The sequence below is a fragment of the Ambystoma mexicanum genome, chromosome 1p (assembly GCF_040938575.1).
Source record: "Ambystoma mexicanum isolate Mex_15411 chromosome 1p, UKY_AmexF1_1, whole genome shotgun sequence".
Classification (NCBI taxonomy): domain Eukaryota; kingdom Metazoa; phylum Chordata; class Amphibia; order Caudata; family Ambystomatidae; genus Ambystoma; species Ambystoma mexicanum.
This window is the reverse complement of record NC_090921.1, coordinates 1,351,208,058-1,351,226,865: the sequence shown is the minus strand read 5'-3', so window position 1 is coordinate 1,351,226,865 and position 18,808 is coordinate 1,351,208,058. Positions and strand designations below refer to the sequence as shown.

Genomic DNA, 18,808 nt, shown 5'->3' with positions numbered 1-18,808 from the left:
TGTTTTACCCTTGCATACACAAACGGATCTGCGTGCTTCTGCCAGTAATGCAAATAAATATGCTGATACACCAGTGTTTTGTCTTTTTTTACAGCGGGCCTTGGTGGGAGTTAATTCAGAACCATTGACGTAGGGCTGGACCTGCTCCTTAAACAACTTCATGATGGTAGTGAGAGCTCCCATATAGTTATAGAATAGCCATGCAGATAGAGACGATTGTGGGACCCACATAAATGTAAATGATTTAAGATGCTCGAAATAAAACTTATTCATTCATTAATCAGGTTTAGTGTACCAATTTCCCATAGACACATAAAGACCATCTGTCTTTAAAAAAAGAGGCCAACCATGCCAGCGAGGGTCATCAGATTAGCCTGTTATGTCACGCTGAAGCAGGATATCCTGATTGGCCATTTTGTAATCTGCAGAGGGGTCTATGAGAAACAAAAAGGCTGGTTTGCCATATTCCATAGTTTCCCCCCTGATATTGAGGAGCAAGGTTTCGGTTCCACTTGCTGCTCTAAATGGTAATTATGAAAAAAGAGACTGGGTCTAGCTAAATATTTGAAGTTGCCCTATTACAACATTGTATTAGCCTTTAAGCAATCAAGGATAGCTTAGCAATCGGTCAGAGGTTTTTTAGATTTTTGAGGCAGCGTCGATTTTTATCAGAAAAAGGGTTGCTCCAACCTTTTGACATTGGGTTGGAACTCATCCAGTTGCGAATGAGATGTTGACAACTGCAATGATTTAAGAACCCATCATTCCAATGTGCCCTTTAACAATTGCTCCTAAACAGTGGTCCAATTTTTAAGAAATGTTCATAATAGATACTAATAGTTCCACACACGTAGAGACGAAGGCCATGAAGGACCCTCTGGGTGTCTGGAACTGATGGGAAAGGTCCCAGTGGGCTGCTAAGAGTATTCATTGATTCCTTTTTTTGGGCACATTTTTGGTATTAGCAGGGGAAGGGGAGAATAGGAGGGTCTTGAAGAGCTTCTGGAACTTAAGTAGATCCTGCTCAAGCCTCAGGGGCAGGGAGACCATTCCAGAGGGAGGCTCCTGTGGAGCAGAAAGATCTAACCCCCACACTCTGCTTAGGGAAGCGTCTGATCTGCAGCGATTTGGAAGTAGAGGACTGAAGGGCTTTAGCAGGGAGGTATTATGAGATAGAGAGTTGAATGTAGCAGGGTCCCAGGCCCCAGAAAGCCTTGCGGGTAGTGCAAAGAGTCTTGAACTTGATCCTATCGGTCACCAGAAACCCGTGGAGCGATTTTAGGGCTGGACAGATGTGGTCCCTGGGTTTGAGACAAAGGATAAGTCTTGCAGTTCTATTCTGGATTAGTTTAAGGGAGCGAAGGGAGGATAAAGGAAGATTGAGGAAGAGGCTATTGCAGTAGTACAGCCTAGAGAGGACCAGAGCTCTGGAGACATTGAGTTTCTGGGGGAAGGTGAAGAAAGGGAGAATGCCTCTGAGGCAGTGTGGCTGTTAGTGGGTCTTCTTGGCAAGGTCCGCGATGTTAGGAGAGAAGGAGAGAGAGGAGTCAAAGATGACGCCAATGTTTATTACCTCTCAAGGGAGGTGAGGGGAGGGGACCCATAGAGGGTGACCAGAGGGAAGGAGGGAGCTGGGTTCCCAATGGAAAGTATCCAGTCTTACTGGCATTAAGGCAGAGATCATTGGCAGCACACCATGCCTGAATCGCTCTTATGAAGCAAACAGATCCAGACATGGCACCTTTTGCAGTGGGAGATGATGATTGTCATCGTCTGGCAGCAATCCCATGAGGAAGGGATTTTGCGCCACAGTCTTTTTGCTATTGTATTGAGGATCCTTGTCAGTTAAGTCACCTACAGACCTTTTCTGTGTTGGTCTGCCTATGTGAAAAGCCAAACTGTAATGCTGCATGGATCATGACTGCACCCCTCCAGGAAGTGGAAGCATGCTCTGAACACTGTAGTGAGCACTAGCCGGTTGAATGATGCTGTCCAGCTGTGACCATAAGGCTTGCACTGCATGGTTGTAAACTGTTGCACCCCATCCTTTTGTGGCGACAGCCTTGGATGGAATGAAAGGAGCTTCCAGTTTCAAGCTGGCCCCATTCAGATGATTTGCATCAAATCTAAACCACTTCTGATGATGACAGAAATCCAATTCTCATACTTCCCGGAGCATGTGACCCAACTGTCAAGGAGATGATTAACCTGTTTCTTCAAGCAGAACCTGGCTGATTGCACTGTTAAGGTACAGGGCAACATATTCCTTTGAAGATGAAGCCATACTCTTGATGTGATATCCTAGATATCAGAATCTCTTCTAGATGGAGCATCAAATTCTGGAACCTTGGTAGAAGTGGGAGGTTATGACCCACCATCGTGTTTAAGCGTGCTTCAATTAACTGAAGCTTCATGTCTGGAGGCAGGGATAATTTAATGTAGTTGATTCTCATTCCATGCCGCCTCAGACAATGGCAAACCCTGCTGATGTGTTTGAAGGCCACCACCGTATATAGAGATTGTATAAGCCAGTAGTCAAAATAGGTACACAGGGGGAAACCTCCTATTACAGTAGAACCTGAACCAGTGTCTTGCAAATTCTTAGAAATCTCAAAAGATTTGCAAGGCGAGTTCCTTAGGTAACTTTCTCGATCTTAGAGAAATGCACTCACGCCATGGTGACGGGTAACAACATTTTTCCAGTGCTTTCTGGTAAATGGTGCATTTCACCATAAGGACTCTTCATATTTGGTGCAATCCTGCCATCTACAGCTCAGCCACGACCATTGGAACAATTATTTGCCATTTACTGCAAACAATCTTTGTTTGCTGCACATTTCAGATAAAAGTTTCAAACGGCCACATAATTGCCAGCAAGGCCGAGTACCATGCAAATAATAGTCACTCGCCATGAATCCCATCTCTTTTGCAAGTGCGCCAGTACATTATGTGAGTCCTGCTGGAAGGTGAGACCAGGCCAAAAGGCTGGACTTGACATTAGAATATGTTCTGTTCTACCACAAATCTTGCATTTCTTTGGTGCCTTTCATAAGTGGGATGTGCAAGTAAGCATCTCCTAGGTTGATAGAGGTTTCCTACACTCTCTGGTCTCCTGCTTATACAACCTATGTTCAAGTCACCATTTGGAAAAGGTTGGTATCCTACCAATGTTTTGAGTTGTTTCAGGACCATGATCAGGCACAACCACTGAGCTCAAGGCTACTTTAACAAAAACGGAATTAAGTACACTTCCCATGTTGCTTCTGATCTGCCAATTTCCAAATTTCCTTCTACTGTAGTAATGCTTGAAAACCCTGTAGTGGGGCTTCCGTGTTCAGCACATGCCTGGTAAAGGAGTAATTATGATCCCTGTCTCTGCTCAGATAACTCTAAAGTAGACAATATAACCTTTGTATATGACTCTCTTCATCCATCCGTTGGGGACTGTGGAGACACACATGCTATGTCTCCAGAAAGTGAGTCAGACATCCCCCTTTGGTATACAGTGATGTTGGGTGACATAATGCTAAGTTATTCTGTGTTAGAGCAAACAGAGTGGTGGATGTTCATTTTCTCCCTCTGCTTGATGTGCTTCTTGCATGGCTATGAAATGAGCATCTAGTGGTGGTACTGGCTATACACAGTGCCCTCCTTCGGCATGGTTCCTGTCCTTAAAAAACGTCACAGGAGCAGGAATGTAATCAGGTTTGCCTTTCTAGATGCCTCCGTATTCCATTTGCACAACCAAAGGTGGTGTCATCCCGCCACTAAAGATCATCCTTCTTTGACGCCACTCTCAAAACATTGTATTGGACATGAAAGAGATTTTGGACTTGCTTTTCCATGACTTCTGCAATGGCCATGTGTATGTCTTTTCTTGATATGACGCAATCATGGTGGATTGGACTGAACACTCCAAATAAGCTTTGGCCCCGATGATCAGGATAAAAGCTGAATTTGTACGTTTGAGAGCATTATCAATCTTTTTTAGAAACTGCTTCTTCCAGCGTTCCCTCATGTAACGTTGTTATGGCCAATCGCGTCCCCTGTTAGTCTAATGTCATGTTGCCATGGAACATTATGTCAAACTCCAACATAGGATACAGTTTGACTAGATATCTCAGGAAGAGGCTTCTATGTGTCTTTCCATTCTTTAAGTAGAATATTTTCCATGACTTCATGAAATGGAAAACTGTCAGATGGTATATCTTTGAATTGCTTCAACACACTTTTTTCAGACAGTGATGAGGGTGGCAAAAACGCCCTCTTCTTCATCCACTGCACTCTCTTGATTTGTTTCCTTTCCTGCAACTTTATCATTGAATAGTTAATTGGTGGGCTCACGTACCGTCAAACCAGCAGGAGCAATGTGGGTTTGAATAGCATCTGCAGGAGGATGTTTAAGATTTTGAATAGCTTCTGCCACTGAAGATTGGACCACCAATTTCCTTGAAATGAGGAAGATTTAGAAAGCCACCTTTGCTTCTTGAGATGCTGATGTGATCTTCTACGGTCTGGTGAAGTAGAGACAGAAGACACATGCTTCTTCCCTCTGATTTCCTATGCACCTTAATATGCTTTTAGGCTCACCAATGGCATACGAATAAGAATTAACGTAGGACATAAATGTGGAGTAGACCTTGACATCCATTTTCTTTTGTGTACTGCGATCTGCCTCCTAAACAGGTAAGGAAAGCAGACTTGGTTCTCTACCACACATAATACAGCAGGGGAAACCCACCAGGATAACCGCCAGTGGAAACTGATGCCAGAGTCATCCCAGTGAGCAGGAGCACAAACTGGCAAAAAGTAGCATGTCCACTCCTAGACGGAATTGTGAAAGTTAGCATGTCCACTCTAGAACTGTGAAAGTTAGCATGTCCACTCCCAGACGGAATTGTGAAAGTTAGCATGTCCACTCCTAAACGGAATTGTGAAAGTTAGCATGTCCACTCCTAAACAGAATTGTGAAAGTTAGCATGTCCACTCTAGAACTGTGAAAGTTAGCATGTCCACTCCTAAACGGAATTGTGAAAGTTAGCATGTCCACTCCTAAACGGAATTGTGAAAGTTAGCATGTCCACTCCCAGACGGAATTGTGAAAGTTAGCATGTCCACTCCTAAACGGAATTGTGAAAGTTAGCATGTCCACTCCTAAACGGAATTGTGAAAGTTTGCATGTCCACTCCTAAACGGAATTGTGAAAGTTTGCATGTCCACTCCTAAACGGAATTGTGAAAGTTAGCATGTCCACTCTAGAACTGTGAAAGTTAGCATCTCCACTCCTAGACGGAGTTGTGAAAGTTAGCATGCCCACTCTAGAACTGTGAAAGTTAGCATGTCCACTCCTAGACGGAATTGTGAAAGTTAGCATGCCCACTCTAGAACTGTGAAAGTTTGCATGTCCACTCTTAAACGGAATTGTGAAAGTTAGCATGTCCACTCTAGAACTGTGAAAGTAGCATGTCCACTCCTAGACGGAGTTGTGAAAGTTAGCATGTCCACTCTAGAACTCTGAAAGTTAGCATGTCCACTCCCAGACGGAACTATGAAAGTTAGCATGTCCACTCTAGAATTGTGAAAGTTAGCATGTCCACTCCTAAACGGAATTGTGAAAGTTAGCATGTCCACTCTAGAACTGTGAAAGTTAGCACGTCCACTCCTAGACGGAATTGTGAAAGTTAGCATGTCCACTCTTAGATGGAATTGTGAAAGTTAGCATGCGAAAGTTGCATTTAGAAAGTGTACCCTACAGCCTCTCCGTCAAGCTTAGAAATGTGCCCAATAGCCTCTCTGGTAAATTGAATTTAGATGTGTGCCCAAGATCCTCTGTGAAAGATGCATTTAGAAGCGAGCCCAATAGCCACTCTGTGAAAATTGCATTCAGTAGTGTGCCCAATAGACACTCTTGAAAGCTGCATTTAGAAATGTACCCAATAGACACTCTGGAAAGTTCCATTAGAAGTGTGCCCAATAACCTCGCTGTGAATTTAGTAGTGTTCCCAATAACCACTCTGTGAAATTTAGAGGCGTACCCATTAGCCGCAATGAGCGTTACATTTAGAGGTGTGCCCAATAGCCTCTCTGGTAAATTGAATTTAGAAATGTTCCTAATAGCCTCGCTGGAAAACTGAATTTGGAAGTATCCCCAATAGCCTCGCTGGAAAATGAAGTTAATAGTGCGCCCAATAGCCTCTCTGTGGAAAATTGAATTTAGATATGGGCCCAATATCCTCTGTGAAGGCTGCATTTAGAAGTGTGCCCATTAGCCACGCTGTGAAAGCTGCATTTAGAAGTGCTACCAATAGCATCTGTGAAAGTTGATTATAGAAGTGTATCCAATAGACACCCTGGAAAGTCTCAAGTAGAAGTTTGCCCAATAGCCTCTCTGGAAAATTGAACTTAAAAATGTAGCCCAGTAGACGCTCTGTGAAAATTTGCATTTAGAAGTGTACCCAATAGCCTCCGCGAGTGTTACACTTAGAAGTGTGCCTAATAGCCTCGCTGATAAACTGAATTTAGAAATGTTCCCAATAGCCTCTGTATGGAAAATTGTACTTAGAAGTTCGCCCGGTAGCCTCTCTGGGAAAGCGATTTTAGAAGTTTTCACATTGAAAGAGCATATAACCATTCTTACCACACCCCACGCTTACTCTCTCCTTTACATCACCACTCAACTAGAACACAGAGATACTATGACACCATTCGGTATAACTGTTCCCATACGAACATCCACCTCTTACTCCACATCATTCTATGTAAACACTGCTGGTCTCACACCCCCAGCCAGGCGTTTTCCTCAGGCCTAACGCAGCCACATCCGTTCCGGATAAATCCTGCCAGAACGAACACATTCTCCTGATCTCTCAACCACCACACCTACCAATAAGAATCAGCTATTACATGTGTACCGCACGAGCTGCACACATATCCGGTGCACACACGCACCTTTTGACTCTCCCTACTCTCTCTACTGATCTGAACTTCGGTTCCCAAGGGCGTTCAACCTACCAGCGCCTTCAGACCATACCAATGGTATATAAGGCGCTATATAAGTGCAAAATAACAATAACAATAACAATAACATTAGCAGAAATACTGTAAAGGCATAGCTTACATGCTGGATCTTTCCCACTGAAAGCTACGGATGGCCTGATTGATGAGCCAATGCAGGTGTCCAAATTCTCAGCAGCTGACTTGGGGTTCCCAATGTCTGAGAGATGCTCTTTCAAACCCCTAACAGCACGAGCCTGGGGAGAACGCATGCAACCCCTTGAAGGAAGGTCAGCAATAGTGCAACCTAGTGTACCCATTTGGGAAGTCTCTATAGACGTTCAAAGCGACCCACAACACAGCCACCAGCATAACCACCTTCTTCTACACACTGTGCCATTTTCATTAGGTGCTTGAAGAAGCCTGCAACAGTGCAGCCTTATTAGAACATTTACACAATCTGCTAGTATGATGGTCCACAAGAGTATAACCTATATGGGGAGGAGGGAGGGAGACACTCAGCCTACAACAGTGTGGCCATGGGCATATGATGGGGGGAGTGGATGAGTAGTAATCTGCAGCAGTGGGACCACAAATCTGTTTCTTACCTTTTTCTCTTCTTGGAACTGGCAACAACAGCCTGGTAGAGAGAGAAACACCTTGGCAGAGGCCCAGGATGGGTGAAATCCTCTACTGCCCTTAAGGAGTGTAGTTTAATTCCTCGAATTTTGTACCATATCCATTGATTTCTGATTGAAAGAAGGATGATCTCCTTTTCATCTGGACCATGACGAGACTAGGGTTGATGAGAGAAATGTGGAAGAAGGAGGAAAGAACAGGACAGGAGAGACAGAAGGGAGGTGAGCTATTTAAAGATGGAGTAAAGGAAAGCATGCGAAAAAGACTCAAAATAGGACAAATGAGAGCGAAAATGAGTAAGCAAATGAAATGGTGAGTGAAAGTGATAGCCTGAAAAGACCGAGAAATAGAGGCTTAGAGAAAGTGCTGGGGACAAATATAAAGACATATGAGTAAAGAAATAGAAAAGAGAGGAATGCACCAAAAATTGAGACAGAATGGGGCCCAACATTAGGGAAAGACATAAATGTCAAGAAAGAGGGATTTGAAGATAGCATAAGGTGGAGAGAAAGAAATCAGTACCAGATCAAATAACATGATGTAACTTTTTTAGTTACATTTTATCAGCCAATTTGCAATAGGAATCATGAGATTATTGAATCTATCACTGATGCCATTTAATGCCAGCAAAATTGGAAGCAAAACCATGTGCATCGAATAAAGAGGCGCCCTGCTGAAGGCGTTCTTCTCTTTAACAAACAACTTTTTTATTTTATTTCTGTTCTCAGAGGTGTCACAGGCAATGTTTATTAGATTATTTAAATGGTTCATGAGAGTGTCCATTTAATATAATATTGCATAATTGGATCACACCTCCTCTGTTATTAGCCCACCCCTTTAGAACCTTTAAGGACCCCAACCTTTTTCATCCCCTTTAAAGGTCTGGCCATAAGTAGTGGGTGAGGCAGCTTTTGGTGCTGTGTGGGCGTGTGGCTCATGTGGGGCACAGCAGGATTCTAAATTATCCATGGGTCAGTCCTCACAGCTGATGAATGTTTTCAGTGGAGGGGCCTAATTATGTCGCAAAACGAGTACAAGCAAGCAATTGTAGAGAGGGAGCTTAAAATAATTAAAGGGTGAGTGGGGGCGGGGAGGTTATTGCCCCAAGAATTGTTTTTAAATAATGTGTTGAAACTGTGCATTTTGCAGCACAATTAAAAAAAAAAAAATGTAATAAGCCATTCAATTGGATCTATCTCTAGGGTAACACATGAACAAATCTGGTAAATTTCACAATTCACATAAAGTCACATTTGGTGAATATTTTCACTGGAGGGGCATAAATGTTCCTCCAAATTTGGCTTAGTGGCCGAGCGCAGCATAGGAGCCCCAAAAACATTTAGGGGGATTTGTGCGGGTGGTGGTTGCTCCCACATGACATGGTGCATTTTAATATCACAATTGTTTGAGAAAATTTAAGTAAAAAGCAAAGCAATTTACAGTTGGTCTTCTAGAGTAACGCTTACAAACGCTAATGCCATGCCTCCAACATGACATTACACAGGAGCACTTTGCACCATTTTCCTGAAGCTGCAGCCGCAATTTCGCTAGGCCAGTAATGGTCACTGTAAATACCTTGCACGAGACAGAGACCCCAACCTGTCCATGCCGCTAATAGTCACTGCAAATTGCATGAACTTGCAGCCACTATCTATCTATGCAAGTAATGGTCACTGTGAATCATGTGCATGAAGATGTGGCCACAAGCTATCAACCTAAGTAATGGTCACTCAAATCACTTACATGCAGCTGAGCATGAAAACAGAACTGAAATCAGCATTGCTTTGCCCCCTTGTAAACACATTCACACATTGCATGCACACATGCTCGCACTCAGGCCCAGACACCCACATGTGCACACACACACCCACACACTTTCACGCTAGCACATACACAGACAACAACAAACTCGCTCAACTAGTCTTGCACACATAGACTCACACAAACAATGCATGCAACAGTTTTCTTTCTCTCCACCAAGCATCTGGCATTACTAAAATGCTATTCAGAACATTGGCTGTTTTTCACAGCACAAGTCCCATTTTGTTACTACTGTCACCGAGGGAGAGTACAGCTGAAAGTTGCTATAGGTTTCACTGTTTTTGCACCTGACTTTCAAAGTTTTAAAGCCAATTATCTCATAATGTATAAGTCCTTCTTCATTGCACTGGGATTGGATAAGAGCCTGGCATGAAACACTCAATCAGATATTTTTTGCAAAGGCCTTGTGTAAAATGTGAATTTTTTAATGTACTGGTCGTAAGGTTTTTGCTCTTTCTAGGTAGGTCTGGGGTATGTAATTGGCTGGTAGCATGGACCTTGTCCATTTATTTATTGTTTTGTGTATTGCAATAGTAACTGTGAACAACCCATATTTTGCTGCTCTTTCAGAAATTTCACCTAATTGAAGTTATAACACAGGAGAATGTGGTGTATGAAGGGATTAAGTTTCCTCAAATCAGGAACACTGTCGACTCCCTGAACTATGCGCAACATGAATTCCAGGTCCGCGACGAAGATGTCTTCAATGTCACATACCCCAAATCTGGTAAGGTACTCCTTCGCTCTCCTAATCCTCGCCCCACAAACCAAATCCCTGTCACACTCATCTTTAATTGACTTGGTTTATGTCTTCTTTTATTGTGCAATTACTCTATTGGATAGGTGAAGCTGTGGCATGGATAAGAGCAAGTGGTTTGCCATCAGTTGCATGGCAGCCTGGCATCCATTTTGCATCACCACTGGCCACATGCAAAAGTGATATTAAGTAGCCCATGAACCATGGTCTGGCTACTTTGGGATCTCTAGATGTTTTTTCAACAACAACTCCCATAAGTCCAAGCTATCAGAGTCAATGGTGTGGTATCACTGGAGCCATAGTCCACAACATATGACGGCAGATAATCTGAAAAGGCTGGACTTTTAATTACGTTTGAGGTGTTTTTCATACATTTGATGACAATATTTAAGAACAGAGTTTAATTTTGAACCAAAATAAAATACAACATAGGCAATAACAGATAGCGGAGACAGTACAAGGATAAGGTGCTTTTAAGTGAGAGCATTGTTGGATTCAATGAGGTATGTCTCCCGGGTGGTGCAGGGGTAAGAATCATACTGTAGTTATGGTTAAGTTGCTAAACCCATAGGAAGATCACTTTTTGGGCAGCTTATGACTTCACTCCCCCTGGACGAAAACTCACCAAACTTTGCATAAAAAGTATATAGCCCGCTCTCAATTTGTTTGGTGAGGTTTCGTCAAAGGGGGGCAAAGTTATAAGAGGGTTCCAAAATTATTATTTTTTTCTCCATAGACTCAATGGAGAAAAACTTTGCTCACGCCTAAAGCCCAAACCGATGGATGGATTTTCACCAAATTTGAGGCAGGAGTGGCAGCTTGGTCCTGAAAGCGTGCTTTTGTAAATTTGTTGAAAATCGGTCCAGTGTTTTTTTTAAAAACAGGTAAAATGTAGGTCTGAAAAAAGTAGTGATATCTAGCTCTGCAGACTAATTTCCCTGTTCGCTCCGCAGACTGGACTTCCAATTGGCCCAGCAGACTGCGGGATGTCCATGGACACATGACGTGCCCGCTGATTGGCTGGAGGGAAGCGTGATGTGCATCATCATTTTCAGAAACGCCCGCCATGTTGTTTCCACAGATATTTGCGGATACCGCAGCCGCAGTAGGAGCTCAAAACATGTTTTGGGCATGTGGTGGTGGGAAGAGGGGCTGGAAAGGGTGGCGGAGTGAAAGATGGTTAATATGATGTATTTGTGTAGGTGGAAGAAGACAGTGTTGTGTCCGCGGTGTCTGCGGACACCGCAGCAGTTCGCGGGTAGGTCCCTTAGGTTAGCACTTTATCTGGTGACTGCAAGCAGGCTTCTTTAGGGTAGGGAAGTGCATTGCAGATGATATGAGGGTGTTTTTTAATAGGCTGTATTGTGCTGTGGTGTTTGTGGCTAACTAGTAGTCTCTTGGGTGCATGGCCAAAGGCCATGTACTCAAGTGAAGCTCCACTGGTTGAAGTACTGTAATAGTATGTCTACAAAAGTGTAATGGGCCTTAGGTGGCTGGCTTATTGGATTGAAGAGTGTGCTGACTGGTTTAAGTACAGGAATACTATGTGTACAGAAGTGGACAGGGCCTCAGGTGGTTGGCTTATGTGTGCGGGTTATGGCAGTGTATAGATTATTGGGTGCATGGCTGTATTATACTATGGTAATTGCGACCAGCTACTAGACTCTTGGGTGTATGGCTTGAGGCCATGTACACAAGAGTCTGTCCACTGGCTATAAGTAGTGTAATATTATGTGTACAAAAGTGGACAGGGTCTGTGTCTGGTGGGTTGTTGGACTGTCTCAAGATTCTTGGGTGTATCATACTGTATGTAGTGGGAGGTAATTGTGGCCAGCCACTATAGGCTTGGGTGTGTGGCCGGAGGCGATGCACTCAAGAGTCCAAGAGTGTGTCCACTGGTTGAAGTACTGTGATGGTGTGTGTAGAAAAGTGGACAGGGCCTCAGGTAGCTGGCTTATTGGAGTTAAGAGTGCGATGACTGGTTGCACGTACTGGAATATTATGTGTATAGAAGTGGACAGGGCCTCAGGTGGCTGCGTTATGTGTGTTGGTTGTGGCCAGTGTACCGATTGTTGGGAGCATGGCTGTGTTATACTGTAGTGAATGGCCCAGCTACTAGAGTCTTGGGGTAATGGCTGGAGGCGTTCACTTAAGAGTTCAAGAGTGTGCCCACAGATTGAAGTACTGTAATGGTATATGTTGAAAAGTGGACAGTGCCTCAGGTGGCTGGCTTATTGGACTCAAGAGTGTGCTGACTGGTTGCACGTACTGGATTACTGTATGTATAGAAGTGGACAGGGCCTTGGGTGGCTGGGTTATGTGTGTGAGTTGTGGCTGGTGTACCGATTGTTGGGTGTATGGCTGTGTTATGCTGTGGTGATTGTGACCAGCTACTAGAGTCTTGGGTACATGGCCGGTGGCGATGTACTCAAGAGTCCAAGATTGTGTCCACTGGGTGAAGTACTGTAATGGTATGTGTATAGAAGTGGACAGTGTAAAGACTGGAGGGAGGTGTCTGTTCTTCTGCTCTCTATATAGTAGAAGAGAGGCACAGAGGACCCCAGCAAGTATTCTCTATTGTGGTAGCAATGGACGAGCAATCCAGGCCTAGCTTCTCGGGAGGTGATGCAGGCTGGTTCTTAAGTACAGTGTAGTCACCAAGCACCCACAAAGGAATGTCCACACACTGTATTAGTTAAAACACAGTCTTTATATAATTAATGTTCAAGGTTATGTACAATATCACAATAACTCACTTTGTGCTTGGTTATCTACAATGGCAAATATACAGTTCTACGTGGTACCACTATTACTATTAGATCTCATTAAAGTGCATCAACTGTACGGTTAAATGTTACACAAATCATTTCGTAAAGGAAACCAACAATGGATATAGGAGGGAATTAAGATGATGGAAACAATAGGCAGAATATTGACCTCTACCATTAGATACAGTTCCGTGTGGAGATCCCCCCACCTGGGCAACCTGTAGAATAAAGATATATCACATGCCCAGTCCATATATTGTTCACAAGAATCTTTCCAAAAGTTCAGCAACCCCAAAGTACCTGGTGTTGTAGAGTTCCTCGTCGGGAAATCGACGGCCCTTCTTGAGTGCACTCCCTTTAAGGCAGGAGCCACGGGCCGTCGAAAGTCCGGCGATGAATATGGTGAACTACGGCGGTGAAGTGGCAGCTTCGTTCCTAGTGGTGCTCGTCGATGGGGAAGTTGGGCAGGTCCTGCAGTGTGACTCCACTTCTACACCCATTCGAGGCCAGTAGAAATGGGCAGAGAGCCTCTGCTTAGTCTTCTTGGTACCAAGATGACCAGCTAAGGGCACCTCATGCGCCAACTGCAGCAGGAAGGGCCTGTAAACTTGGGGTACCACCAACCTCTTGAGGGCACCAGGTTCAGGCTTAGTGGGCTCACTAACAAGGAGCTCACCCTCCCAATAGATTTGGAAGGTTCTGGGCACTTCTCCTTGTGCCTGGGACAGGGCCTGTTTCCTCAGACCCTCGAGAGAGTGCCACTCTCTCTGTCCCTTACAGAAGTCCACCCGGGAGGGTCCCCCTTCAGCTAACAAGCATTGAAGGTTGGGATGATCCTCTGGGTTGAGAACCTCTCCCACAGGAGAGTCTTCTGTCTCTTCTCCCTCAGGAGTTGAGTTAGGGTTTTCCACTGGAACCAGCCTGTCCGGAGCATGGATCCCAACGGGTGCTGTAGGAACAGCAGGAAGAGAAGGAGCCCCTTCACAGAGGTGGCCTTGTTCTTCCATCTTTTTGCCTTAGGCCTCGCCTTTGGCTCGGGTACGTGACTCACAGCCCGACCCTGTGTCACCTGTGACCTAGTGACTGCAGCAGCAGCCATGGGGAGACCATCAAGATCAACCCCAACTCCACTAGATCATTTCCTAACAGAATGTTAGCAGGGACATTGTCCTGAACCAGGACAGGAAGCTTTGCTGTCTTGTCTCCAATCATGAGTGTGACTAAGGCTACAGGTGATAATTTGGGAGGCCCACCAGCTAACCTGGTAGTTCTCAGAGAAGCACCTACATAGTCCTCTGGCTTGACCAGGGTCCTGTCCACCACTGTCATGCTTGCCCCAGTGTCTCTCAAGCCAGTAGAAGGTGGGCCATTCAAGAGGACACTTCTCAAAAACCTAAGGGTGTTCTGTGGGATAGTTGCCAGTACTTCTGCGTACTGGTCCCAGGCCCCAAGGAACACTAAGGAAATCTCTACAGGAGCACCAAATGTGATCCCTGCAGAGGAGGGGGGGACAGTGGCCTCCACCTCAGACATGGGGTAAGGGTAGCTCAGGCTGACAGTCTGTACTCCAAGTGCCTTACCTTCACACTTGGGGTCACCCTTCTTGTGATCCAGAGGCCCACATTCCCAACAAGTGCCAGGAATGCAGGGTACAGTACTGGAACCACTGGGAGCCTGCTTTGCAGCAGGTAGACCACTACTCGTATTCCCACCCACAGATGACATATCCCCAATAGATTTTTGGGTCTTAGGAGAGGAAGGTTTTGGCTTACCTGACTGTGATTGCTTCTGGGACACCTCAGCTTTCTGAGAGGTCCCCTTTTCTTTGTCCTTGTCCTTCCCAATGGAGTCCTTAGGGGATACCCGGTGGGAGACCCACATGTCAGCCAGCCTGGCCAGCCTAAAGGGATCCAAAAAGTTCTGGTTAGCAACATACTGACACAGCTCTGGTGAACAGGCTTCAGAAAAATGCTCAAAAAACAACAGGTGGGACAATTCAACAAACGTTTTCACTTTGTAACCATCAATCCACCCCATCATGTTCATGTGCGCAGCACTCACCGAGTCAACCCAAAACACATTCTCTCTCTTCTTAAAATCCCGGAACCTTTTAAGGTATTGGGTAGGTGTCTTGCCAAACTTGGAAATCAAAACAGACTTCATGCACTCATACTGACCCCTTTCTTCCACACTCAGTTTCAGAATACAGTCATATCCAGTCTGAGGCACTCTGCTTAACAAACACTTAGCCCAATCTCTCTTATCAACATCATGAATTTCACAAGCCATTTCAAACGCTTCAATTCATTGGAGGATATTTGAGCCATCCACAAACACACCAACCAAATCTTTCATAAACCTATTGGCTGGGGACCTGCCACTCTCAACTGGTCTTGCTGACGTCTCCACTCTAGCTGGATTCTTTGGTGCTCAGTGTCCCTATCTTTGAGTATCACTTGCAGTGCCAACTCCTCTTTCTTCAACTCAGCTTCTGTTTCCAACTTTTTGTATTGAAAGTCTAACTGTTCCCGTTGTAGCTCCAATTTTAAAAGTTCAATCTTCAGGACTTCCCCCTGAAGGGCAGTGCTGGGGTTTGGAACAGAGGCAGCAGGAATGGTGGCATTCCCAGAATCAGATTCAGTGACAACCCCAGGGGCGGAGACCTCATTGGTTGCATTCCTCCCCTTATCAAGAGTTTCACCATCAGTCTGGTAGTCCACCAGGGCAGCTATCAGCTCAGCCCTAGACTTATCCACAAAGTCTAGCTCCCTGGCTTCACAAGTTCTATGGAGAGCCTCTAAGCTCATCCTAGTCAATTTACCATTTGCAATAGACTCCATTGCTTGTAATGCAGTTAACACGTACACAACTAAACCTCAATTTAACAAAGTGCAGATATTTTGTAAGTGGCACGGTTATACACTGATTCTTAAAACCTTACGCATCCCACCTCTGCCACCAGTGTAAAGACTGGAGGGGGTGTCTGTATTTCTGCTCTCTATATGGTAGAGGAGAGGCACAGAGGACCCCAGCCAAGATTCTCTATTGTGGTAGCAATGGACAAGCAATCAAGGCCTAGCTTCTCAGGAGGTGATGCAGGCTGGTTCTTAAGTACAGTGTAGTCCCCAAGTACCCGCAAAGGAATGTCCACACACTGTATTAGTTAAAACACAGTCTTTATATAATTAATGTTCAAGGTTATGTACAATATCACGATAACTCACTCTGTGCTTGGTTATCTACAATGGCAAATATACAGTTTTACGTGGTACCACTATAACTGTTAGATCTCATTAAAGTGCATCAACTGTACAGTTAAATGTCACACAAATCAGTTCGTAAAGAAAACCAACAATAGATATAGGAGGGAAGCAAGATGATTAAAACAATAGGCAGAATACTGGCCTCTACTGTTAGACACAGTTCCGTGTGGAGATCCCCCCCACCTGGGCAACCTGTAGAATAAAGATATATCACAAGCCCAGTCCATATATTGTTCACAAGAATCTTTCCAATAGTTCAGCAACCCCAAAGTACCTTGTGTTGTAGAGTTCCTCGTCGGGAAATCAATGACCCTTCTTGAGTGCACTCCCTTTAAGGCAGGAGCCACGGGTCGTCGAACGTCCGGCGATGAACACGGTGAACTACAGCGCTGAAGCGGCAGCTTTGTTCCTAGCGGTGCTCGTCGACGGGGAAGCGTAAATGTCCTGCAAGGAAGAGGCGTGCGGGGCACCTCAATGTTGAGAGTTCTGGACTGCAAAGAGTTTGAGGAACTGTGGCCCAGCAAGGGCATTGAGTCGTCGGCATCTCTGTGGTCTTTCGGTTGGCGGGAAACCCACCAGCGGATGTTCCTTGGTGCGTCGACTGGCTCCTCGGTGCGTCGATGGCCTGGCCTTCTCCTAGTGGGATAAGGCAGGCCGCGGTGCGGATGAGCGCATCTGTGAATCGAAAGTTCTAAGGTAACGGGAGCATAGCGGCTCTGGTCTGGACAGCGGTCGTTGGCGGTGGCAGACAGCAGTCCGGGCGCTTCTCTTTGGGATTCCGCAGCAGTACCTATCTCCGGTCGGCAGCCTGTCATAGGTCTGTCTACCAGGGAGGTTTGGCAAAGATCAGCTGTTGCACGATGGTCCCTCACAGCTCGGGAAGATGGTGCCTTACCAGGTCCTCTCTGCGTCAGTCCTTGGAGACACAGCAGCTTTCAGATTGATGAAGTAAAGCAACAGCAAGACTTCTCTTCCAGCAGGGCTTCAAGGTTAAGCTTCATTTTCAACTCCAGTTTCTCTTCAGCTTCTGAACACGAATTCTAGCAGTGAGAGGCCCCCTGATATACTAGTTGATCTCCCATTCATTCGCTGGGTCACACTCAGGCAACCAATAAGTCAGAAGGGCATTCATGCAGGCAGGCATCCAATCAGGTGCATAGTGCATTCAGGCCATTCACTTCTCTCCAGACACTCACAACAATGTATGTGTATTGGGACAAGTACCCAGCCATTCAACACTGCACACTGCATTCATACCAGTTTCGGGCAGGGCTATCTCAGTCATTGTGTCAAACACCAGATACTAGACAATCACAACACAGAATGCGTATTCGACACACGCTCCATTCATCCAGGTCCAACCCACAGGGTGTACCCACAACATACAGTCACTGGGAAGGATCCATCCAGTCTGGCCTGGACTTCACAACAACACCATATATGGAACTTCCACCCAACAGCCAGTCAGGGGGAAGGGACAGAGTCAGTAGCACTACCAGTGCCGTTGTCGCCTTTCCGCCACATTTGTAATGAGGCCCAATGCTAAAATTTTCTTCAAACTAGCTGTGTTAGAGATAGAGTTTTCAGAGGTATTTAGTTGTGCTTTGGCTTGTTCACACATAGGTACTGTCATACAGTGCACGTCCAGTGTGTCTGTGGAGTAAATTGCACTAGTGGTTGCATTTCTTTTTTCAGCATTGTTTCATTGAATTGTGCAAAGCTTGCTAGAGTTGGCATTAAGGACATACAGTTTACATTTTTGTGTACTAATTGTTCCATGACATCAGTAGCACATGTGTTATGCCCGAATAGCTCATGGATGCGACTGGTATTTAAGATAGACTGTGCTTCCTTAGATAGTACACCAATCTGAATGCTTTCCAAAATGTTGGCATAGGTGAGGTCTACAGACTGACGCATGTTTTCAGTTAGTTCTCTGTATTGGAAAGGGTGCCAGAGATTTACATTTCCTATGCTGCCAAGAGTTTTACAGAACAGTTTGTGTCCTAAGGTTTTAAAAATGCGTTCACCTTTCACTGGTGTTCATTGACAGAGATCTCTGAAAACAATAATGTGTTTTCCTCCAAAGAGTTCTTCGTAGTCTGTTTTAAGGACCTCTTGTAATCTGAGGTGAAACAAAGCCAAAAATAGGTTGGAGACCATGCTCACCTCATCTATTAGGAGCATTTTCATTTGTTTCAAAACTCTGCTTTGCTCCATAGAAGCTTCTGCTGAAAGTTTGTACTAGTCTTTTATATTTTGGTGTTCTACTGGAAGGAGTAGCAAACAGTGTAAAGTGACACCACCTATGTTGTAGGCAGTTAAAACTATGGGGGCAGTTACAACAGCTGAAAGCATGTTGTTTGTCAATTGTTGGAGGAACTTGCTGCTGTTTTTTATTAAGAATGTTTTGCCTGAACCAGCATGACCACTTACATACAGCAGTACAGGTTTATAGTGTTGACCGGTACAAGTTTTAGTTTCATGCTGCACACCATGTTCAACTTCTTCAGTTACTTGTAGGAAAATGCGATGCTGCTCATTGTTTAGTTGTGATTTCAGTAGAG

The 18,808-nt window shown here is 44.8% G+C and overlaps 1 protein-coding gene across 2 annotated transcripts in view; it reads left to right on the top strand.

The window, feature by feature from the left end:
- Window positions 1-18,808, top strand: part of LOC138454312 (sulfotransferase 2A1-like) — a 496,796-nt gene that overhangs the window by 132,203 nt on the left and 345,785 nt on the right. For both annotated transcript variants that reach the window (XM_069607033.1, XM_069607032.1), the window contains exon 2: window positions 10,024-10,180. In XM_069607033.1, coding sequence (XP_069463134.1) covers window positions 10,024-10,180 — 157 coding nt within the window. The remainder of the gene's footprint in view (window positions 1-10,023; window positions 10,181-18,808) is intronic.